General features: G+C 33.3%; 1 protein-coding gene across 1 annotated transcript in view; it reads right to left on the bottom strand.

The window, feature by feature from the left end:
* The window catches only part of LOC149771451 (dynein axonemal heavy chain 5-like), a gene marked incomplete at both ends in the record, with an annotated part of 186,111 nt that overhangs the window by 26,556 nt on the left and 132,889 nt on the right, over positions 1 to 26,666 (bottom strand). Inside the window, 12 exons of the mRNA XM_089948431.1 lie at positions 436 to 564; positions 1,298 to 1,437; positions 2,845 to 2,952; positions 5,758 to 5,944; positions 7,123 to 7,289; positions 7,773 to 7,880; positions 11,166 to 11,318; positions 13,666 to 13,836; positions 18,248 to 18,322; positions 22,726 to 22,875; positions 23,539 to 23,639; positions 26,313 to 26,411. Coding sequence (XP_089804557.1) covers positions 436 to 564; positions 1,298 to 1,437; positions 2,845 to 2,952; positions 5,758 to 5,944; positions 7,123 to 7,289; positions 7,773 to 7,880; positions 11,166 to 11,318; positions 13,666 to 13,836; positions 18,248 to 18,322; positions 22,726 to 22,875; positions 23,539 to 23,639; positions 26,313 to 26,411 — 1,588 coding nt within the window. The remainder of the gene's footprint in view (positions 1 to 435; positions 565 to 1,297; positions 1,438 to 2,844; positions 2,953 to 5,757; positions 5,945 to 7,122; positions 7,290 to 7,772; positions 7,881 to 11,165; positions 11,319 to 13,665; positions 13,837 to 18,247; positions 18,323 to 22,725; positions 22,876 to 23,538; positions 23,640 to 26,312; positions 26,412 to 26,666) is intronic.

Here is a 26,666-nt window from a genome sequence, read left to right as displayed (position 1 = left end):
CATTTTATTACTAGGACTACTATTTTTTAATTCTTGGATTATTTTTGGATTCGATTCTTAAAACTAAGTTCTTTTTCTCATTTTTACCTTGTTTTTATAAGAAATAAATTATTTGTTAAATTTTACAAAGTTTGTCGTCTTTACTGTTTTCTTGTTACTGTTTAAAAGAGCCTAAACATGTATCATCTTATTTGATACAGTCTCTAAATGTAAGTCACTCTGCCATTGCATAAAATCATCAATTAAATAAATGAAGTGTCTTAATTTTGCAAATAATAACTGCATTGCTCTTTTGAAACAGGCTCACTTCTGATTCTGGTTTAATTTTTAAAATGTACATGTACGTACAAAATCCGCCATATAGTATTACTATGAATAACATTTGCTGGAAATGATTTAGCACGTAGTAGTTAGATGTTTAGCAAAGAAACTAACCGAAGATTTTCAAACTCCTCCGTAAGCTGGTATTTGGTGGTAAAGTAGGAGGCCTCACCCAATAAGGCTTCCTGTGGCCAGTCACACATCCAGTTGATAGAGCAACCACTCAAAAGGCCAGGGTACTGGCTGCAAAGTGAAACAAGCAAATTTTTTATAAAAATTGTGTAACTAGGCATGAATATCATACAAATGAAATTGCAATGCAATATAGAAATCCACATATATTTCTGGATCATCTTGTTTTAATCTCTATGTAACTGTCATCCACATCATACTCAGAAGCTTTAAGCATGTTTTGTTTTAAGTCCAATTCATTCTACCATTCACTTCAGATGGTAGATTATGGATAATATCAATGTATATAATATTTTACATAATACATACTGAGTGTACTTCAATAATCTGGATAAATTTCAGGAGGTTAGAGCTTATCATAATACATGCACAACAATGTTACAAGCAGTGTTCCATCACAAGTATGTCTTTATCATAAGAACTATCTTCATTTGTGTTGGAGACTCCCTACTCCAGAGTTTCAATTTCTCTCCCAATATGGTCTCATCCAATAAAATGCATGTAAGATACATTTCTGAGACTGAATTAACCCAGAAAGTAGTAATAATAATCATGCATGCATGTTGGTGAGAAAATTATGATATTCTTGTTGTATGCCAGCAGCCTCTTCTCTCAGTGTATGCTTGATACAGGCACAGACAGCTGCATGTGCTTATTTTTATGCAAGCTTTGACAATGAAGAGGACTGTACACTGATTAAGGCATTTCTTTTTTAAATCAAATAAAGAAGGTAAAGATGAAGAACATTTCATTGTTTTTTTTAAGACAGTCATGATGATTCTACCTGGCAGCAATTTTCAGCAGCTTGTGATTGGGAGGAAGGCAGATAAGGATGTGAAGATTACAGCGGACCCTGGCAATGAAAAACTTCATAGGGTCAACCGACATACTGGGAAATTCTCTCTTCATAGCTGGGCCTATAGCCTGTGGAGAAAATAAACACAACTATTGAAACAGTTCATTTATTTCTTTATCACACATTTATTTCTCTGAGGTGAATCATTTTTAACTTTATTTCAGATATATCTGCATAAAATTACATCAACCAAAGTACTATAAAAACCTATTCTGGTCTCGTCTCATTAATTTAGCTAAAACTGTTTTGGGTTTGCTCTAAAATTTCTGATGAACTTGAACTGACACTAATTAGTACAATTCCCATCTGCTCTGCTAAACAGTGATACTAGGAAAAAATGGTTTTGAGTAATGAGATCAGAATACTGTTAGTTTCATTATTTGCATGGGAATCATTCTTTTACTGCAAAAAAATGACATTTTGATGTTTGTTGGTACCTGAGCTAAATTGGCAAGCTAATATCTGTAGCTAATGTGGTTAGTTGGTAAGACAACTTGCACAACAGTGATGTAATTCCCATAAGAGCTCATTTGGAAACTTCAACCTGAACTGCATTGGTTAGTTTGTAGCTTCATATTTACATGGAGCATCTTGGGAAAATAACATTAATATTCCATGCTGTTGCTAAGATAGAGAATAACAGTTATGTGCCATCTAGTGAGCACCAGAAGTGTGACTCAGCTGTCGGCACAACTTTTAATGGCACTCATTGTCCATTATTTTTCTCCTTAGGGCAATTATTTTCTTTACTGACTGATATGATGTTGTCCCAAGAAACAGTTTTCCACGATTCTTTGCAATGTCCACCAACATTCACCAGTGTACAGGAGGATTTTGTCATGTGATCAATTTGTTTGTGATCATGCAACTCCAGTTTTGACTTCTCTCCTCTGATGAAGGCTTTGTGATAAGATTGAAAGCTAGGAGTCGTAACTTGCTTGTTACAGAAAGGTATTGATTCTTACATTTTTAGTTATAAATGGCTGGAGCAGGTACCAATATTCATTCCAGAAATATTTAGCTTATTTATTGACATTTTCAAACTGTGTTACGGCTGGAATAAAAGTTTGTGTTTGTGGACTTCAGGACATTAATGATGATTATACTATTTCAAATATCCATGTTAAATGCACAAATGACACATCACCTCAACTTGCAACATACCATATATTTTCACATATATGTCAAGTCCCACTGCAAACAACACAGACCCTGATCTGCCATCATGTAAAGCACCAGCAGATCAGGATCTATGTTGCTTATACTATGATCAGTGTTAACAAACTGCACAGACCCAGATCTGCTGATGCATTATGTGACAGCTGATCTGGGTCTGTGCAGTTTGCAGGTGGATTCGACTTTTATACACAGGTATAGAAGTCTACTCAAATCTTTGTAAACAAGGCAATCACTCCTAAAGGACAGTGATGAACAAGAAAGCCCGTTATCTTTTGAACTGTGAGTGATAAACCTACCAGAAGAAGTCCTTCCATCTCATCATTGGAGAACAGGTGAGGATATTCTCCACTGATAAGCAAGCTGTTGATGGCATCAAGATACACAGGGTCTTCAACATCACGTGCCTAAAATTAGAAACAAGTAATCAGCAAATAATTCAATTTAACCATGGAATCATTTGAATGTGCACACAGTTTTTGCAATGTCAGTGAGGAAACTAAAGTTAAAGAAAAAAAAACATTACTTATAATATAGCATTGAACTGTTACACAAGGAAATGTTCCTAGGAACAGTCACAACTGCAACTGTCATTGGTGTAAAAGACCGTTATATCCAGACTATATCAGAGTTGACCCAAACAGAATCTAATCTTTTTAAGAACAGTTGTGTACATCAGTTCACTATCGTGTACTTTTTTGTACACCATGCATCCTAAAGGAACTATCAAAACTAAGTTTGAAACTAGAGTATTTACCTGTAGTGACTTTACAAACTTTCCTCAATGAGTCATGATGAATAGATCTTTGCTGGATTGTTCTGTCATTGTTTTCCTTTAATATCATTGTACCCTAATTTCAAACAACTTTTATATATATTATCTGTTGGCATCCTCTTCGGGGTGGGGGCTGTCATTTAATATTTTTAATATCCAATTTGTATTGGACTTTTTCCCAACTGAATATTCATAATAAACACTAATAACATAAATGCTATGAGCTATGATTGTTTAATACATATTTCATACTGTTTTAACAAGGGAATCATCCCCCACCCCTTTCTTTGTCTGCAGACTTCATGTTGACTGGGATCAGCCCAAGTGATTAATTTGGTTAAAAGACATGTAATTTGAAATCACAATACATTCTTCACGTAGGATCAGAGTAGTAGTATTCTGCATAATCTGGAATCAAATGTGAATATACTCTTATGCTGGGACAAACCTAACATAGATTTACTTAAGCTGGGATGAGCTCAGAATACACCCTTATGCATGTATCAGACAAGCACATATTTTACTAGCTCTGGGATCAGCTCAGAATACACTCTTATCCTGGAATCAGTACAGCACAGATTTTTCTCAAGCTGGTATCAGCCCAGAATAAATTATGTGATCAACCTAGCAGAGGTTCTACTTAAGCTGGGATCTGTCCAGAATACATCCTTATGTATGGATCAGCCTAGTACAAATTTTTCTTACTGTAGAATTGGCTCAGAATACACTCTTATGCTGGGATCAGCCTAGCAATGATTTTACTCAAGCTGGGATCAATCCTGAATAAAACTCTAATGCTGGGATCAGCCTAGTACAGATTCTACTTAAATGCTGGAATCAGTTATGCATAGTTTCACTAAAGTTGGGATCAACCCTGAATACAGTCTATGCTATTGCAGATTGGGAATTGTCATGGTCATGTATGGTGTTTCAGTTAAATTTGACCTAATGAGTAGACCTTGAGCCAAATATTTATATAAGTGGTGAAGTTTCTTTTTTTGTATTTAACAAATCATGACTTGGTTGTAATGATGAGTAAAAGAGTCATATATTTATTAGGTGGAATACTTTAATGATGAATAAAGAGGTCTTGACTTTGTAGAATATTTGTAATGATGAATAAAGACATGTCTTGACTTTGTAGAATATCTGTAATGATGAATAAAGACATGTCTTGACTTAGTAGAATATTTGTAATGATAAATAAAGACATGTCTTGACTTTGTAGAATATTTGAAATGATGAATAAAGACATGTCTTGATTTTGTAGAATATTTGTAATGATAAATAAAGACATGTCTTGACTTTGTAGAATATTTGAAATGATGAATAAAGACATGTCTTGACTTAGTAGAATATTTGTAATGATAAATAAAGACATGTATTGACTTTGTAGAATATTTGTAATGATGAACAAAGACATGTCTTGACTTTGTAGAATATTTTAATGGTGAAAAACACATGTCTTGACTTTGTAGAATATTTGTAATGATAAATAAAGACATGTCTTGACTTAGTAGAATATCTGTAATGATGAAAAAAGACATGTCTTGACTTTGTAGAATATTTGTAATGATAAATAAACACATGTCTTGACTTTGTAGAATATTTTAATAATGAATAAAGACATGTCTTGACTTTGTAGAATATTTGTAATGATAAATAAACACATGTCTTGACTTTGTAGAATATTTTAATGATGAATAACGACATGTCTTGACTTTGTAGAATATTTTAATGATGAACAAAGACATGTCTTGACTTTGTAGAATATTTGTAATGATAAATAAAGACATGTCTTGACTTTGTAGAATATCTGTAATGATGAATAAAGATGTTTTGTGAATAGACAGAGATAATGCAAACTACTCATGTAACCTTTTGTTTATCTTCTTACAAGGCATGTATGAAACATTTTTTTCTCAAAAGTTCTTTTTACACAGATACATTTATATAAAAACAAATATTTAGATCAATCATGCAACAGCATATTTATATAAGAATATGCTGTGATTTTCTGTACAATTATGTTATTTTGTTGTAAGGGATATATATTATATTCAATATGGTTTTTGTCACAAGGGATATAGTATCCCCTCACAGCTGGTATATATATATTAAATGATCCTAATCAGATTTATCACATCTTGAATAAATACATACTGTGCAACACCAATTCTGGTTTTTAGTTAGCAGCAAATTTTCAGAAATGGGCAAGGAAACTAAACTTGCAAGAATATTTTTCATGAACAAGCAAATAATGCAAGACTATTTTGAAAATACAATAATTACAATTACTTACTTTCAACAATTTCATGACACAAATATGTCAGATTTATTGTATTTGTACAAATCTCACAATACAAAAACAATCTAATTTAAAGTAACAGTTTTTTTTGTGTCTTATTCCATACATGGCTAGTTGATGTGTACTCACCGTGAACATAAGAGTTAGGATTTTGCCTTCAGAACCTGTTAATCTAATTGCTGATCTCAAACCATCCAAAAAGTTGCTCTGTTTGGATGTGTCAACCCTCTGGACTGGTACATCTGCCACATGAAGGGCCAGCTGACAAAGGGTGGTCAAATGGGACCCCACAGCACCAATCAAAAGCATGCTACCTCTGGAAAGGAAATAAAATAAAATATTATTACATATCCTTAACCATGGTCTTACACATTAAAATTTGCAATATGTGATTATCAATGGAGGAATTTTATTCAATAAAGACTTTTAAATTGTTCCATTTTTGAACTGGCAAGACAAATTAGCCCCTTTTAAAGTTAGTCAAGTTTATATACATCAATTTAAAATTATCTGAGTACAGTACTATAAGGGTCAATACTGAAATTTAAATTTTCTTATAATTTAGAATGTGATCTGTTTACAGCTATGCAAGATATAGCTGGCCACATTGTTACTTTCAATAAGAGATTGAATAAAACTGGGCAAAACATTGCATTTTGATATGTCACTGAATGGGTAGGGTGAATTTACATTGTTCCATGTGTTATCTTAATTTATTTATTTTATATACCTTTTACTGAACTTAACACCTTTCATTTTTTATCTTCTTGTACTTCATGTTTACATTTATTTGGAAGGAGTTAGGTTTCTAAAGTTTTTGTGACATCCAATATGATATTTTTAGAACTTGACTTTGAGTTGGCACCATATAGCTGAGGCACCATTAAATGCTAATACACACACACACACACACACATCCACCCACACATTACATTGCCATCAAAATTTGCAGCCAAATAACTGATATTAACTGCTTGATGTTCTGATACCATCATGACACCATTATGCTTAAGGTGACAATACTGCACGAAAGAATTATATTTAATATCATTTCTCAAAACTTTTTTCTAAATGAGGGCAATCCTGAATTTCAGGATGCGAGGAAGTAATACTTGATTTTACTTTTTCAAATATCTGCATTTCCACAGGTTGTGTCACCAGTAAAACTTTATTTGAACTAGTAGTAACATCCTCAAATCCTCCAGTACATGGATTAATCCCCTTCATTTTAAACAATAATAATAATAATAATCATAATAATAATAATAATTATTATCATTATTATTTTTATTAAAAATACAACCTATTTATATTTAATACTATGAAAATGTCCACTGACTTAAAAGATGCTGAACACCTGCTTTAAAAGGAAATATCGGATTTGTACCTTCCATGTCCTATCCTAGCATATTTCAGAATAATTTCTTCATTAATGGAGGCTGTTATAAAGATGTGCCTAACACTGATTATAATGGTTCTAATTTGATTACTTACCCATGATGAAAGCTGAGAACTCTGTGTACACGTACAATGTGGGCAATAATGAAATCTGACAGCATTATGTTGAGTCTCACATTTCCAAACTCCTCATTGTAACGAGTCAGATGTGTATTCAGACAGGAATGCAAGTCTCTCAGACTCTCAATTGGTTGCAAAGCAATCTGAAAACAATGACACAGCTTAAATTTTACTTAAATATAATTGTGTGTAAGTCGTGTTCAATCGCAAATAACACAGTGTGTAAACATTATGTGTCTAACACAACTACATCTCTGTGAGCGCTTATCTCAAAAGCAGTAAGTGTCAATGAAAAAAAAAGAAGACCAGACATAACAACTGCAACCAGTAATCACTATTTGTAAATGAAAGCACCAAAACATTGTCATGTGTTTTTTGTTTGCATGCAAGAATGTAATGCAACCTAATTTACCAGCACACTTCTGATCAGTAGTGACAACTAAACATACTGCTCAAAGAAACACAACAGAGATATTAATTTTCTGGTCATGATTTTCAGATTTTTTTAAACTTTCATCTGAATGCCAATTATCTAGACAACAAGAAGAGTTTTTTATTTAATGTCCAAAAAACTTGATCACTGATGGAATATTTGTGCACATAGAAGTAGGTCATGTTATTCATACCTTGATCTGTTTTGCTCCAACAGATGTTAAAGGTCTTTGGTAGAGTCTGGCATCAATGGGGAATGTCACAAAATTTTCTTTCAATGGATTTTCAAGTACAGGCCAATGCTGAAATACCAAACTCAAATTAAACTTAATATACAAGATACCATGTATGTATAAAGAAACAGCAAATTTGTCTATTTCGTTTACACAAAACCTTTCACTTATAAATACATAGCTTTATTATGAACATAAAATTATATCCAATTTCTATTATAGCCTTATTAAGTTATTATGAAATTTGTTACATCTCAGAACATTCATAATTTGTCACCGAGTAAAAGTGACAAAATTTAAATAAGATAATGTCACAAAAACCAGTATTTTATCATTTCTTTTTTATTCACCTTACTCTTAAGTATTAAATTATTTTGTTATATCAAAACTAAGGCCAAGTGTAATTAACTGATTGTTACTTTTGAGTAAAAATAATGACTGATAATTTTACCAAATAAAATTCTTTTATTTCATATAAAAATGGAGAAAAAAATACATAATTCATTACAAGGTGCACAAGCTTTTTATGGTTATTTTCTGTTTCCAATTTGAATATTAATTCAGTGTGTTGACAGAAAATTAGAATATTCATTGATGTTATAAATCTATTCTTTTGTCAACTGTTCACCTTGGTATTTAATGATAACATTACCACCAACACCATCACCACCAAACCAAATTAAAAAATGTGTATTCAGTCATCCAAATCTAATTAAAGCAGTAAATGTCCTGAACCTTGTTTGTACTTTTGTGGGATTCACTCAAAAAATTAAATGAATGCCAGTGTTATTTTCCCCTGTTAACTTCAAACTCTGTATGAAAAAAACCCAACTGTTTCTTTAGTGACTAAAGAGAAAAGCACAAATTCTAAAATACTTATTAAATTAAATGCAGAGGCTACCTCAAAACAATTCTTAGGAATGATATTTTCACAATAAAAATTACAAGGACATGTAGCCACTGAATTGTTTAATTAAACTGAATGTTTTCATTGACCTGTAAAAGCTTTGTTGACTTTAATGTAACAACCACTGTTCTGCCATGTTCTTTCATCAAATTGTCACATTAAATATTATCTTCTAAAGAAGACTCAAATGACAAAAGAAAAGGTGATGTTATGACCAAGACTGCTTTTTAGAATTTTGCCTCTGTTCCCTTGCAGGACAATTCATCACTGCATAGTTTACATTTCATTTTGTTTGCTTCTCTTAAAAAAATGCTGCCAAACTCACTGCGTAAAGAAATGAATATTCAAATACAAATTTTTTATTCAATATTCACCCAAAATGTATTCCAATTTGAATGCTTAGTTATTCATTTCAGCTCTCATGTTGATGAATGTACATGGGATGTATGAATATACATATGTCAAAATTTCCAATTTCCATAAAGACAAGACTGACAAAAATTGAAAACAGTATCATATATCATTTTGAACAGAAATGTTTCCATGCAAAAGTCATGTTGTTTAACTCATTAACCCTGGAGTTTTTTGTCATTTTCAACTTAAATGCAAGTAGGAAACACATATTGGGGGTTATTTCTGAATACATCCTAATACATTGACTTCCAAGAGATTTTCCATTAGCCTAATACCTAGTTGTGTTAAAAACATCATTTTCCATTAGTTATTTTGCTCGTACATGAGCAAAAGGGTAAAAATTGGAGGGATTTTTTTTGTTTGCTAAATGGACACATCATTTTCGTATTGAGACCACTCTTTATTCCAAATGCCCACCTTATCCTACTTTTTACAAAGGTTTACCTGTCTATGTGCAGTTCAGACTGATCTGCCTTAGATATGAGGCCAAAAAGTCTAAAATCCAGACACAAAATTGGATTCCAGCCACGGACACATTTTGGGAGAAGAAAAAAACAGGTCCCAGAAATTAGGTTTTTCCCTCTTCATTTGTAGTGCAACTAAAACATCCAGATTATTTAGTATCATTGTAGAGCTATATCCGTTTACCTTTCTATAATGCCACCCACTTTAGTGTATCATACATGACCCTGATGCTACAGAGCTCAGCAGTAGGTTACTACCTACTGCCATATAAACACATCACCAGGGGTTAATGAGTTAAATACTTTCATTTGATGATATATTACGGTATCCCTAATTTTGGGTAAATATATGACAAGAGTGTCTCGAAGGGACTGATATTCCACTTGCAAAAATAATTGCCGGGAATTCAAAATAAAATTGTTCAGTGCTGAAACCATGTCTGATATTTCTAACAAATATCAAGATTTTCAAATTAGCTGTTGTGCTATATTGGATGCAAGGTCAGTACCATTTTCATTTGGGACCAACTAGACATTATTATCAGCCCTTTGGTAAAAACCAATGTGGATAAAACTATCCATTCAGGAGAAGCAGCAATGATAAGATTTTTGACCTGGGTGTGATAGTGGCCATATTGGATGTCAGTTCAGCACCATTTTGACTTAGGACCATAAGAATTCTTCTGGTGAAAACCCCATGCTAATATGACCTTCCATTCAAGAGAAGTAATAATAAGATATTCAAGATGGCTGCTATTGTATCTCACGTCAGACTGGCACCTTTTCATTCAGGACCAGCCAGAAAATATAAGAAATCTTTTAGTGAAAACCCAATATTGATATTACCACCATTCAGGAGGAGTAACAACAATAAAATTTTCAAGATGGTCAATGTATTGGCCATACTGAATATCTGAGAAGTGCCATTTTTATTTAGGAGTAGAAATCATAAGAAATCTTCTGGTAAGAACCCAATGTCAACGTGACTTTCTGTTCCTGAGTAGTAGCAGTAAGATTTTCATACTGATTGCTCTACTGGCCATACTGTTTGTCAGATGGGCACCATCTTTATTTAGAACCAAGTAAAATTAAGCAATAACAAGAGTTTCAAGTTGCTGCCATAGCAGCCATATTGGACCTTAGATCGCCAACATTTTCAGTTAGGCCCAACAAGATGTCATAAGAAGTCTTTCACTGAGAACCCCAAGTCAATATGATTTCCATTTAGAAGGAATAGCAATACCAAGATTTTCATTTAGAATCAACTACACATCATAAGCAGTAATTTATTCAAAACCTTGTTTCAATCTGACCATTCATCTAAACATTTGTAGCAATAACATGATTTTCAAGATGATGACAGTGGTGGCCATATTAGACATTTTAGGATTAACTAGATCATCCCACAAGCTTGTGTTTTTGATAACCAATAGAGATTAAAAAGAAAGGGAAGACTATGGTACTGATACCTAAGAAATCTGTATCCATACCTATTTGAGACATAAATATCTAAACAATATCAATATCAGATTTAATAATCATAACATCATAACTCTAATCATAACTTACAGTTTCTATAGTATTGGTCATTGTTTTATCAAAATAGTTGAGGTCAGCACTCCTGGCAAGTCGGTCTCTCATGATTCTATTGATCTCATGCTTCCAAAGGGAGACAACCATGTATTCATCAGCCATACTCTCATCTGGCAATCTCTTAAGGCACTGAAACAGGCATTTAAACTAGTCAACAAAATGTACTCTTTAAATTGTACTATTGTAATGTAATTCAAATCCTAAACTCATGAAATTCAACATAATCACAATTTTTTTTTACATGAGCTGTTTTCTAGCAACACTTGTATTGTGTAACTATGTTGCTATTAAAATAAACAATTACATTTTGTTTGGTCTTTTTACAGTATCTTTTTTATATTTCAATTGCCAAAAAAGGATCAAAATTTTCAAAGCTGTGAGCTAAGCACTTTCCTTTATTATTAAAAATAAAATGGGAAGACATTCAAAGTTACTGACCCTGAAATGGGTAATTTTAGCAAATCTGCATTTCACTTGAGTTCTGTCTGCATTTCAATGATGTTTACATTTCATAAATTATTTTGTTAATCATTTATGACCTCAATAATGCATTCAGATTTTTGCCTTGATCACTTTCAGCTAACATTTATTTTTGTTTTCACTCCTTTGGAACCAAATGGAAATGCATTTACTTCAGTCAGGTTTTCCATTTTCAAATTTTCAAGAGTGTAAATGGGACAGAACTAATGTTTTTATATCTTGTCTTTTTTAAAATGTGCTTTAATGAAATAGTGCGTGTATATAATGCAAAATGCAGCAATGAATTTATGATAAAGTAAATATAACTGCAACTGCAGAAATTGTTTTCCTTATTTCCTTTTGTTTAAATAAGGGCTGTGTTGGCACAATATCTGTGATGTCATCACATCAATGGCAGTTGTTTTTTTACCTCTACAATGTAATGATTTTAAGGGACTAATAAATGTCTGTCAGTGTAAACAATTCCATCCTGGACTAACATGCAAAAGGAATTTCGACCTTGAGAAATATGGCAGTAGCTTGAAAATAATCTAGTTTCAAATCCATTCATAAAATGTGTAGTTTTGTTTCATTTCTGTTTAATGATTCACTGTTTTGTATTCTACGTTTTACATTTGTACTACATGTATCCATTTTCTTCAAACAGTATTTGTATTTCATTTGCATTCCTTCTGGATTTTGTACATATTCATTCTGCATTCCGTTTATTTACATTCTGAATTCTGCTTGTGTTCGATTGCTTCAGTTGTAAAATTACTCATTTCTGGCTTTGTAGATTGGCAGTGGCCAAAAAATAGTAATGCAGAGTTTCCTTTACTCTTATTAAGGCTCTTGACATTGTGGCATTAAATTTCAAATTACATTTCATAATGCTTGTAAAACAGAAATGTACTGTTTCTTGTGATGAATGTATGATGAAACAGATCATAAACTTGTAGTTTAAGAAAACTCTGCAAAAATAATATCATGTAATAGATGACAGAGTATATAACTGTACAAAGCCAATTCATAAACATCCTTTAGACAAGACATTTAATTTCACAGCCTTCATTTCTTTTGTGATTCAAGTTTTATTTTGCATATATTTGAAGAGGTTAACCAGTAAGGCATTTTCACTATTTTCTATGAACAATAAATTGGACTATATATATTTTTTATTTATTACACAAGCTGAAAATTTCAGACTCTTAAGAAAGCATAGTATTCTGTCTGATTTCTGAAGAAATGAAGACATATTTGAAATTCATTTTTCCATCTTTTTCATGTATTTCAACCCCCTTGTCACAGGTGTTATTCATCAGTACTTTACCAGTAAACAAACTATATTTTGTTTAATAATAATAATAATAATATCAATATTATTATTATTATTATTATTATTATTATTATTAATGAAATACAAAATTATTATCACTTTATTCAATCTACTTAGGTACAATATATACATTATTTAATATGATCTCAAACAGAATACTTTTTTCTTATTGAACATAGAGTCAAAGCATTTATTTTCCAAAGCACAGACAGAATTTGATTATTTTACACTGAAGGCAAGCTATTCCAAGAAAGAACCTCTCAAAATTTCAAGCTATTTTTGGTTTTGAAGGGAAGATATTTTCAGTTTCTACATGACATAGGGCATGAAAAGATGACATTTGGCTAAACATACCACATAGGTACTGATGTGCAATCCAATTTAGAACTTTATATATTAAAACAATTTTACTGCAATCATTTCTATCCTCAATTACCAATTACTTAATTTTCTTAACAGGGGTTCAAAACATGAATCATAACATGCTGTTCTTTTTGAAAATGTAAAATTCTGTCTTGGTTACAGATATTGAAAATTTACTTCATTTGGTCTAAAATGGAACTAAAAGGTTCTGAAATTCTTGGTTATTCCCTCAAAAGCAAGCTATTCGCCCCTGCTATTTTAAATTTGCAGTTTTTTCCCCAATTCAGTATGATCATGTTGAAATAATATCTTATTTACCTGGAAACAGGTTGTGATGTCCTTGAGTGTGAACAGGTAGTGAAAGCGTCCTGCCATAGGAGTTAGTCGCAGCACATTCTGGACTGCAGTCAAAATCTCACAGGATGCCTTGACAATTTTATTGTGGAGTTCTATCTCCAGCCCTGGCTTATCATTGTTTGTCACATTGGCCTGAAGAAAAAACAAAATTCACTATTGTCAATAACTTTTAATGCAACATCACTTATTTTACTATGTATTGAAGACAAAAAGAGCTAGAAAGTGTGTGTATGTGTGTGTGTGTGTGATTGTGGATTTTTATTATAGCTTAAACAATTTTTCAGTCATATCGATACGATGTCTGCAGTGTGACAGTTTACAGTGATGTCTAGCACTGGGGAATCATGCCACAGACATATAGCATGATGTCCCATCCAGTCACATTATCCTGACACCAGGCCAACCAGTCCTAACAATAACTTCTTAATGCTGAGAGCCAAGCAAGGCAGCTGTTAGTAGCATTTTTAAGTCTTTGGTATGACTCGGCTGGGGATCAAATCCATGACCTCCCACATCCGTGGAGGATGCTCTAACCACTAGACCACTGGAGCAGTTTAAAAGAGCTAGAGAAATATTATTGTAAATTTATTAATACATACATACAGGCAAACTGTCATTTCATTATTTTTCATGAAGTACATATTTTTTGGGTACACTCTGGGGTTGCTAAAAACCATGAACTTAAAGACCCAATGAACAATTATACATCAAGGGAAACAAAAGGACCAATTTCCAAATACATGAATTTAAATAACAATGAAAATCTACTATTTGTATATATTTATATTTTTTTAAATGTTTCAACCCCTCAACTGGTCCCACCAGGTGGTAGTGAAAAACATTATGATTTTGCTATGGAAAATACTAGAAATACAATTTGGTATGTTTCAAGTTTCAACTTAATGATAAGTGTAATGAAATGTATATTCAGTGTCTATCAATAGATATCTGCAGTCACCTCATATTTCCCACAAAGTATCAAGAATTTATGAAACAATCAGTACAATGAGAATTCAAACAAATTTTTGATCTTGTATATTGTCTTATTTCAAAATTAAAATACTTTAAATTCTTCAAGGGCAATAATTCCATCTTTGACCTAATAGCCTGATAAGAATGATGAGAGGAAAATATTTTAAGAATTAAATCATTTGTAGTTCTTTTTCTATTTAGAAAATAGGCTTCTTACATTAAATTTCACTGGCCCAACAAATATTTTGTTGCTAACACAAGTTGGGTTAAAGAACTTATGCCCCCGTGTACAATACATTTTTAAGAAATATTATAGATATTACTCAGTCTTTCAAAGAATCTATAATACACATATTTCTGAAATATGTTATTACAAATAAAAGTAATCAAAATGCAAATGATTTCATTCCCAAAATACCCTGACATAAAAGTTAGGAATTGTAGCTGTAATTATAATTTTCAAAGGTAGCTGTAAATTAAATGATTACATCTGAAAGTAATTGACCCGACGTCTGGCTCACATAAGAATTCTGAGACAGAAAACCAGTGAGGCCTATTTGCAGCTTGTTCTAAATTGCCAGTGCTTTTCCTATGTGTCATTATTTTGAGCAGCTGCATGATAACAGTTGATTTTCTAAAAGGGAACATCCTTAAATCTCTTTTATGAAGAATTTTGCCCACAATCACTATACGTATGCATGTACAACTAGATATGTAAGTGAGAGAATGCTAATGGAATTCTCATGTACAACTAGATATGTACATTATGTAAATGAGTGAATGCTATTGGAATACCCATGTACAACTAGATATGTACAATATTTAAGTGAGTGAATGCTAACGGAATACCCATGTACAACTGGATATGTACAATATGTAAGTGAGTGAATGCTAATGGAATACTCATGTACAACTGGATATGTACAATATGTAAGTGAGTGAATGCTAACGGAATACCCATGTACAACTGGATATGTACAATATGTAAGTGAGTGAATGCTAATGGAATACTCATGTACAACTGGATATGTACAATATGTAAGTGAGTGAATGCTAACGGAATACCCATGTACAACTGGATATGTACAATATGTAAGTGAGTGAATGCTAATGGAATACTCATGTACAACTGGATATGTACAATATGTAAGTGAGTGAATGCTAACGGAATACCCATGTACAACTGGATATGTACAATATGTAAGTGAGTGAATTCTAATGGAATACCCATGTACAACTGGATATGTACAATATGTAAGTGAGTGAATTCTAATGGAATACTCATGTACAACTGGATATGTACATTATGTAAATGAGTGAATGCTATTGGAATACTCATGTACAACTAGATATGTACAATATTTAAGTGAGTGAATTCTAATGGAATACTCATGTACAACAAGATATGTACAATATTTAAGTGAGTGAATTCTAATGGAATACTCATGTACAACTGGATATATATGATATGTAAATGAGTGAATGCTAATGGAATACCCATGTACAAATGGATACGTACGACCAGATATGCAAGTCCAAAATCAATTAGGTATTTCCCTACACCAACTGCAAGTCATCCACAGTATCTGATAACCACATATGATAGAGAACTCCAGCTATTGTATGGAAACAAGTCCTTCTTAAGGCAGTGACCCTGACCTTTGAACTTTTAAGCCCAAAATCAATAGGCTTCTTCCTTATCCCAGTATAAACAATCCATAGAATTTTGTAACTGTAGATGGTTAAATTGACATGTGTTCTTTCTAACCCATAGTGCAAGCCATCTACAAAGATTTGTAACTGTAGATAGTGGACAAATAAAGTTATTGTACAGAAAGCAAATAAGCAACAGATATATACCTAGTCATAATACAAAACCACATATCTCAAAGGGTTCAGGAGATATTAAGTAAATAAAAGTAGGATGGATGGACAGATGGACAAGTAGACTCCAGTATACTTCACCACCATACTTTGTTTGCAGGTAGTAGAACTAGCAATGGACCGGATAGATCCAGATTTTCCATTACACAATATGCCAGCACATAAACTGAGTCATCTAGATTGTTTGCAACTGACTGTATTTTATTCATTAACACATTAACCCCTGGAGGTTTTTGCCATTTTTGCCTGAAAATCGAGTAGGAAACACATTTTGAAAGCTATTTCTGAATAGACTCGAAAACACCAAATCCCCGGTCATCTTTCAATAACATACTTCCTATTTGTGTTAGAAACATCATTTTTCATTGGCTATTTGACTCCTGCATGAGCAGAATGGTAAAAGTTGGACTTTTTTTTTTTTGCTAAATGGAGTCATTATTTTCGTATGGAGACCACTCTTTATTCCAAATGCCCATCTTATCCTACTTTTTGCAAAGGTTCATCTGTCTGTTTGCAGTTCACATTGGTTTGCCTTAGATCTGAGACCAAAAAGTCTAAAATCCGGACACAAAATGGGATTCCAACCACGAGCGAATTTTGTGTTTAAAAAAGTTGGGTCCAAAAAATGAGGTTTTTCTATCTGTATTTTGTAGTGCAACTAGATATTCCAGATTATTTGGTATCATTGTACAGCTACATCTGTCTACCTTTCTATAATACCATCCACTTTAGTGTATCATGCATGACCATGACGCTACAGAGCTCGGCAGTAGGCTACTACCTTCTGCCCTGTAAAGTTGTCGCTCGGGGTTAATATGTTAATAAGAATTTTTATTTTTTTTTACAATTCATCTGGGAATTGCTAAATTTGTAATTTATGTGCAAAGTCAATTCACAAGTGATTAAATATGCAAGGAATAATCAAATTTTGTGACGTCATCAAAATGGACAGTTTAACACATTAACCCCTGGAGGTTTTTGCCATTTTTGCCTGAAAATCGAGTAGGAAACACATTTTGAAAGCTATTACTGAATAGACTCAAAAACACCAAATCCCCGGTCATCTTCCAATAACATACTGCCTAGTTGTGTTAGAAACATTGTTTTTCGTTGGCTATTTGACTCGCGCATGAGCAGAAGGGTAAAAGTTGGACTTGTTTATTTTTTTTTGTTTTTTGTTTGCTAAACGGAGTCATTATTTTCGTATGAAGACCACTCTTTATTCCAAATGCCCATCTTATCCTACTTTTTGCAAAGGTTCATCTGTCTGTTTGCAGTTCACACCAGTTTGCCTTAGATCTGAGACCAAAAAGTCTAAAATCCGGACGCAAAATGGGATTTCGACCACGGGCGAATTTTGTGTAAAAAAAAGTCGGGTCCAAAAAATGAGGTTTTTCTATCTGTATTTTGTAGTGCAACTAGATATTCCAGATTATTTGGTATCATTGTACAGCTACATCTGTCTACCTTTCTATAATACCATCCACTTTAGTGTATCATGCATGACCATGATGCTATAGAGCTTGGCAGTAGGCTACTACCTCCTGCCCCGTAAAGTCGTCGCTAGGGGTTAATGTGCTAACAAATATACTACATTAATTTACACAGGCATGTTCACCAATGTGTGATAAGTGAGCAAAAATAACTTTTTCTATATGTGTAAATCAGGAAAATTTAGATTCCATACCTCCAGTATTCCGTGAACAATGGTTTTCAAGGCATCATCTTGTGGTGATGGTAAGTTAAACACAGCAAAATGACGCTGAAATAGATCATCAAACTAATTGATAGGTAGGACACATGGACAGAAAATGCAACAGGTAATGAGTATCAGTGAGAAAAGCAGGAATATACTGCTTACATACAATCAATCCATGGAAACAGAAGGGGGGGCGAAGCACAGCATTACAAATATTTTAATGGATAATTCTTTTGCAAACATGATCAAGCAGCTTATAAATAAGGTACATTGTAAACAGAGGTCTTCCATGAGTGCTTCTATCAAATGAAATGAACTGAATAATTTTTATCTTTTGCAAACCTTCTGAAGAAAATTATTGAAATTCAGCAAGCTTCATAAATTTCATTTGGCATTAGGACACATGTAAGTTTTCTTTTCATCACATTACGAATTTTAACAATTTATTTTTATGGATCTGCATAATAATGTTAATCAATTGACTTGAAAAACATTTAGAAGCCTTAGTTCTTGGTCACTACAATTTTTCCTTACATAAATGACAGCTTGATCTGATTGTGATGTCATAAGGTGTTATTATATATCACATATACCATATGGGAATATTAACCTAATAATAAGTATGAAGTGAAGCATAATAGTACAAATCTAATAGATCTACCAATTAAGTCTTCTTTTAATCATACAATATGTGTTGACTGTAGGATGCTTACTCATGGCCATGAGAAAGCTGCCCACCTCTATATTTACTTGTTATGAGTTATAAACACTGTCTGAAAAAGAATAAGCACATTCATTACTTAGTATGAGGTGTCTTTTTGACCAGCATATATTGGATAGCATATGTGTTTACAATGGGTGCTCACTTATGACCATCATCAAGATGACTATCAATCCCTTCAGTATCATCACTTCTTAAGAGTTATGAATAACACTGGTCAACAGTGAAATCATTACTGACTTGAAAAGGCCCTAATCTGTAGTATTTTGGTGTGCCGAACACGAATATAACCGTGAAAAATTTGTATTGGCTCTCGTTTTGAAGATATTCATATACCTCATTTTCTATGTTTCACTGTGTAAATTTCTCCAGTAGGACTGCAGCAACATCCGGAATAATGATGTAACATTGCATAATACCATCATGCTCACATCATCCACAGTTGATTGCATCATTTTCTGATGCAATGCAATACTAATGCCATGCGGCTGCTGAAGTAAGTTGACGTCAGCAGTGTACTATACATGTGTAGGCCTATTATACTAATGCCAGGCGGCTGCTGAAGCTGACGTAAGCAGTGTACTATATAAAGCCCAATCAGATAGGTTCAGCATTTAAAATATTTTAGACGTTGTGCGAGACAGTTCAAGCTACTGTTACATAAAACTTATTATTTTATCCATTTACGTATAATAAAGAACAGTAATGCCTCGAAAGTGTGTTAATACCGCGGACAATTTTTGCTATATTTGTGGGGAAGTGACATTTGCCAACCAGAAGAAAAGTATCAATTCTCAAGTGAAGAAGGCATATCATCTTTACTTCGGATGCAAGGTTGGTGACCAAGACAAGCCTTGGGCTCCGCATATATGCTGTGCTACATGTACAACACAGCTTTCACAGTGGTTGAATTGCAAAAGGTCATCAATGCCGTTTGCAGTCCCAATGGTGTGGAGAGAGCCAAGCAACCACCTAAATGACTGTTACTTCTGCTTGGTTCCTCCTCTTTCCGGCGGAATAACGAAGCGAAAGAAGTCGAGAATAGTCTACCCAAACATTCCGTCTGCATTGAGACCAGTTCCACATGGTGAGGGACTTCCTATTCCAGAACCTCCAGCAGAATATTCTCTTGACGAAGACAAAGGTGAGTCGACCTGTTCTTCTCCTGGTCCATCAGCATGCAGTGATCCAGATTTTCACTGTGGTGCATCATCAACCCCACACAGAATAACACAGGAAGAACTAAATGACCTGATTCGTGATTTGGACTTATCAAAGAACAAGGCAGAATTGCTAGGATCAAGACTCCAACAATGGAATCTTCTAGAAGAAGATGTCACAATTACTGCATATCGAAAGCGCCACCAGCAATTGGAGCCTTTCTTCAGAAAGGAAAGTAATCTGATATTCTGTTCCGATATTGAGGGCCTCATGAATGCTTTAAAAATCACTCATGACCCACAAGAATGGAGACTATTTGTGGACTCTTCGAAACTGAGTCTCAAGGCTGTGCTTTTGCACAATGGAAACATTCTTCCATCTATTCCAGTAGCGTATGCTGTCCACATGAAAGAGACATACGATAACTTAAGGCAGCTACTGAATTCCATTGAGTATAACAAGTACAGCTGGCACCTCTGTGGTGATTTGAAGGTAGTTGCCCTTTTAATGGGACTGCAGCAAGGATATACAAAATACATGTGTTTCTTATGCGAGTGGGATAGCCGAGCAAGGGAAATGCACTACATGAGGAAGGAATGGACTCACAGGCAGAATGTAGCCATTGGAGAGAAGAATATCCAACACCCAGCTCTGGTTGAGGCTCAGAAAATCTTGCTACCACCCCTTCACATCAAACTAGGTTTGATGAAGAACTTCGTGAAAGCCATTGACCGGACTTTGCCAGCATTCCGATACCTGCATGAAAAATTCCCTCGACTCAGCGAAGCAAAGATTAAAGAGGGAGTTTTTGTGGGTCCTCAGATTCGAGAGCTTTTCAAAGATGACCGGTTCAACAACTTGCTGGAAGGTGACGCGAAACAAGCATGGAATGCTTTTCGCCTAGTTTCTACAAACTTCCTCGGAAATGTTAGGGCAGAAAACTATAAGGAACTAGTAGAAGACATGTTGATGAAGTATAAGAAACTTGGCTGCAATATGTCTCTAAAGATTCACTTCCTTCATTCCCATTTGGATTTCTTTCCTAGCAACTGTGGTATTGTTAGTGATGAACACGGCGAACGTTTTCATCAAGATATCGCAACAATGGAACAAAGATACCAGGGAAAATGGTCCACTACAATGCTGGCTGACTACTGCTGGACACTCCTCAGAGATGCTCCCGAACAGCTGTACAAGAGACAGGCGAAGAAATCTAAGATGTAGTCAATGACTTGATTTTTTATAGGTAGGCTATTACAGTTGACCTTTTACTATTGGAATGCATTTCGTTATGTAAACATTAATTTCTTGCAGATTACAAAAAAACTAGAGCCAATTTTGCAATTTGACTGTCATATTCGTGTTCAGCACATAAAAATTGATAAGAATTGACTAATTTTATTTCAGTAACATGACTTTTGTAAAAATTTGTTGTCCAGTGTAAACAACATCTGTGACCCTGGCATCAGAACTTTTAACCAGTCCATTCCTCTGCCAATATGTGACCCTGACATCAGACCATTTAACCAGTTCATTCCTCTGCCAATATGTGACAAATCTGATAACAAAATATGCACAGAAACAGAAAATATAACCCTTTCATACAGCTCTTAAAAGTTTACTTGAAAAACTAAACAACAATTCAACCAGTGACCTTGACCACTGGCACCTGGATTCACCCTACCAAAGGATACATCATGTATATTGGTGAATCTGGTAAAGTTGAATGAATATCCAAAAACACATGATACAAGTTTTATTCTTCCCCAAAATATAAGAAAATCACCACTTTACCTTTCATCTTTCCACCAATCTGATTAAAAGCAGATCTCCACAGTAAGACATGGAGATCTGACTTACCCTGATAAGAGGTCATATTCTGCTGACCTAATGATTCACAAATCTAATCACAGCTTTGAAATTTCTGAAAGTGATACCCGTCATTTGTAAAATATCATTGCTAATGATAGTTCTCCATAACACAACACTTCATCTGATAGGCTACTAAAAATAGGTGGAATGGGAATTTCAAAGGTCATTAAAATTATTAACTATAAGAATCAGTAAGATCTTCATGTTGGACTGGATATCTGATTTTAATCAGACTGATCTTCATATCAAAAGAGATACATATATTCCATAGTAAACAAATTTATTTTGTCTGATGTCAATTTATCCATAGTGATGATAGACAGAACTGCCAGATCCAAAACCTTTGACCCATTGACTGCCCACCTAACATTTAAACAACTGCTCAATGACCTTGACCTCTGAGCTCCTTGGTTGTTGGTTTCTATAGAGTTGTTGGTTTCTAGAGATATTCCTCACACCCAATCCCCAGGTGCATTTTGGGGCAAACTCTGATAACGATCTGCTGAAGAAACATCAGATATTGCCCTGTACAAATCTTTAACCAAACATTTATGGATGGACATTGAGCCCACTATGATGTCTTGCCTTTTGTGACACTCATTGCAGGTAAGACAAAATGGTTAAAATAAAATGCCACACACATTAAGGGTGTGTGCTGATTTAGTCTTTATTTCTCCAAATTTTACAAGAATTATGTATTCTGATTTCTTACCAGCAATCTTTCTGGGATACTATGTGTGCTGACACTAGCATGCTCACTCATGGCCATTGCTGAAACAACTGTCAGTCCTTCTACTGTCTTCCACTCAAATGGCTTCTGTAGTGTACATAACACTTTGTCATCTAACAACTGGCGCAGAAGCTGTAATGAGATTTTTTTTAAAAATGTCAAATGAAAATACAAATAAATATTTAATGCAAATGAAAAATATTTAATAAAATGTTAGGATGTAAAAATTAGCAAGACATATGATTCCAACCTTGATCTATGTGCAAGGTAAATAACCCTGGCCAATCATCAAGGTGATGAAAGTAGTGCAATTGTACATTAGTAAAACTCTTGCTTTTGATATGGCATCAATAGCTTTCTACTAATGCGTTTGATTTTGATTTAAAGAAAGAGTTTTCATATGCACACCTTTGACATCTATGCCTTATGACTGATTATGTTATAACTACCATAATTATTTTAGATATTTGTGAGATATGGTGCAGATCAAATGACCTTGATCTATTAAGCAAATTATGACAAAGGTTATCTAGTTCTTACAAATCCACCTTGCAAATGTGGCCTTCCAAAAACAGAACCTACCCCTGAAACAGAGGTTTGAATGAATATAAGCCCTCCAAGAAATCCTCCCAACTAAATGTGGACACCAAGAATTTTAACATACTAGTTTTGCAATAATCAGTGGCATCAAATATACTGATGGTAAGACAAACCCCACCAAAAAAAGAAATTAATATGCCCATACATATAATGAATTGTGAATCACGGATAATTTTCAGCTATTTCTGATTTTACCTCATTACACTTCTGCACTCCATATTCATCTTCCAAGGGAAGGTTGACATCATCAATAAACACTTTCAATTTCTTCTTTTCTTTGGCGCCATAAACAAATCCTGAAGAAAAAAAACTTGCTGAGCAACGCTATGAACATCATAATTTAAAAGAAAGGAATAGAAGTATTATCTCAAGATTGGAACAAATGAATATAGATTATTGTTCAGCTTTGTTCAAACAAACGTCAAATACTGAAATTGTTTAGAAAGTCTGACCTAAATTAAGTCAAGAACTACATACAATCTGTGCTGGGTCATTGAGTGAACAAAATAGTTTTATTTTCTCAAATGATGTCTACATAAACTGAGTTAGTGGTTTGAGCCCTATATCCATGTATAATGCAAACCTTACTGCAAGCAACATAGATGCAAACCCGCTATATCATAATGTAATAGCACATGTTTACACAACTGATGGTGCAAACAATCCAAAATCACTTAAAAATGTACAAGTTGGTGCATATTTTCTTGTGTTATTCTTAGCTGAATATATATCCTAATATTCTTTACCTAGATAAGTACAGAAAAAAAAACTGTCATTAATTGTATATAAAAAAAAGCTGAATGAGTATTTGAAAATTCACCAAATCTGTACAAGTTTAAGATCACAGACTTATCTTGACAAATACACAAATAAAAGTGCATGTTCTTCATTGAAGTTTTTCATTATGACATAGTTATTGAAATCAGATTGGCTTTTCACAAGAGAAAGTCAGCGAAGAAAATTTACTGCAGACTAAAATCATTAAAATATTTCACAAGCTCTTCTATACTTTTCATTTATTTTATCATTTCCTATCACAGGAACTTATATAATTTTAAGTATTTGATAAGGAACACAAGTCAGTACCATGTCACTATATGACTAACATGTCTCAAAATTCACAGCACTTTGGAACACTAAGTAAAAAGTGAACGATGACATAATGTAATGATCATGTCATTTAAAGCTGTACAGAAGCATTGATTTTACATAAGCAGATATCCTTAAATAGAACTAGCAGGATGGACCCAAATCTGCATTATATGCCAGCAATAGGTCTCTATGCTGTTTGCAGTAAGGGACATGTTATACTAATTCATCAATTAAGGTACTGATAATGTTACATGTATTTTGCAGTAAGGGATGTTTTATACTAATTCATCAATTATTTGGTACTAATACCTTGTCTGAAATAAGGGGCATGTTAAACTAATTCATCAATTAAGGTAATGATATGCTGTTTGAAGTTAGGGATGTGTTATACTAATTCATCAATTAAGGTACTAATATATTGTTTAAAGTAAGGGGCATGTTATACTAATTTATCCAATAAGATACTGATACACTGTTTGCAGTAAGGGTTGTGTTATACTAATTCATCAATTATTTGGTACTGATATGTTGTTTGAAGTGAGGGGCATGTTAAACTAATTCATCAATTAAGGTAATGATATGTTATTTGAAGTAAGGGATGTGTTATACTAATTCATCAATTAAGGTACTGAAACGTTGTTTGCAGTAAGAGATGTGTTATACTATTTTAGTAAATAAGGTACTGATATGTTGTTTGAAATAAGGGATGTGTTATACTAATTCATCAATTAAGGTACTAATATATTGTTTAAAGTAAGGGGCATGTTATACTAATTTATCCAATAAGATACTGATACACTGTTTGCAGTAAGGGTTGTGTTATACTAATTCATCAATTATTTGGTACTGATATGTTGTTTGAAGTGAGGGGCATGTTAAACTAATTCATCAATTAAGGTAATGATATGTTATTTGAAGTAAGGGATGTGTTATACTAATTCATCAATTAAGGTACTGATACATTGTTTGCAGTAAGAGATGTGTTATACTAATTCATCAATTAAGGTACTGATATATCATTTGAAATAAGGGATGTGTTATACTAATTCATCAATTAAGGTACTGATATATCATTTGAAGTAAGGGATGTATTATACTAATTCATCAATTAAGGTACTGATATATCATTTGAAGTAAGGGATGTGTTATATTAATTCATCAATTAAGGTACTGATATATCATCTGAAGTAAGGGATGTGTTATACTAATTCATCAATTAAGGTACTGATATATCATTTGAAGTAAGGGATGTGTTATACTAATTCATCAATTAAGGTACTGATATATCATTTGAAGTAAGGGATGTGTTATACTAATTCATCAATTAAGGTACTGATATATCATTTGAAGTAAGGGATGTGTTATACTAATTCATCAATTAAGGTACTGATATATCATTTGAAATAAGGGATGTGTTATACTAATTCATCAATTAAGGTACTGATATATCATCTGAAGTAAGGGATGTGTTATACTAATTCATCAATTAAGGTACTGATATATCATTTGAAGTAAGGGATGTGTTATATTAATTCATCAATTAAGGTACTGATATATCATTTGAAGTAAGGGATGTATTATACTAATTCATCAATTAAGGTACTGATATATCATTTGAAGTAAGGGATGTGTTATACTAATTCATCAATTAAGGTACTGATATATCATTTGAAGTAAGGGATGTATTATACTAATTCATCAATTAAGGTACTGATATATCATTTGAAGTAAGGGATGTATTATACTAATTCATCAATTAAGGTACTGATATATCATTTGAAGTAAGGGATGTGTTATACCATTTAATCAATTAAGGTATGGATACATTGTCTGCAGTAAGGGATGTGTTATACTAATTCAGTAAATAAGGTACTGACCTTGTCTGTGATAGATGTTGGATTCTATAAAATGCTGAAGCTGTTTGGAAGTTGATGCTCCAGAAAAGACAAGTCTTTTGCACACACTGGTCTGTGGATCTGAAATTAACAGAATTACAATGACTTCATTAAACCTAATATGATATTATTTGTGTCAAAGAAATAAATTTATCAAGAATATTCTTTTCTTTCTTCAGGTACATTATTCATCCACTCATCTTCAAAATGTATGCACACAACTTACATAGAATTGGACTGCTCCAGTGGCCTAGTGGTTAGAGCGTCTGCCTCGAACACAGGAGATCATGGGTTTGATCCCCCGCCAAGTCATACCAAAGACTTACAAAAATGCTA

The sequence above is a fragment of the Sinohyriopsis cumingii genome, unplaced genomic scaffold (assembly GCF_028554795.1).
Source record: "Sinohyriopsis cumingii isolate HCF-2022 unplaced genomic scaffold, ASM2855479v2 utg001850l, whole genome shotgun sequence".
Lineage (NCBI taxonomy): Eukaryota > Metazoa > Mollusca > Bivalvia > Unionida > Unionidae > Sinohyriopsis > Sinohyriopsis cumingii.
The sequence above is the reverse complement of the archived record's forward strand: the minus strand, read 5'-3'. Positions and strand labels throughout refer to the sequence as shown.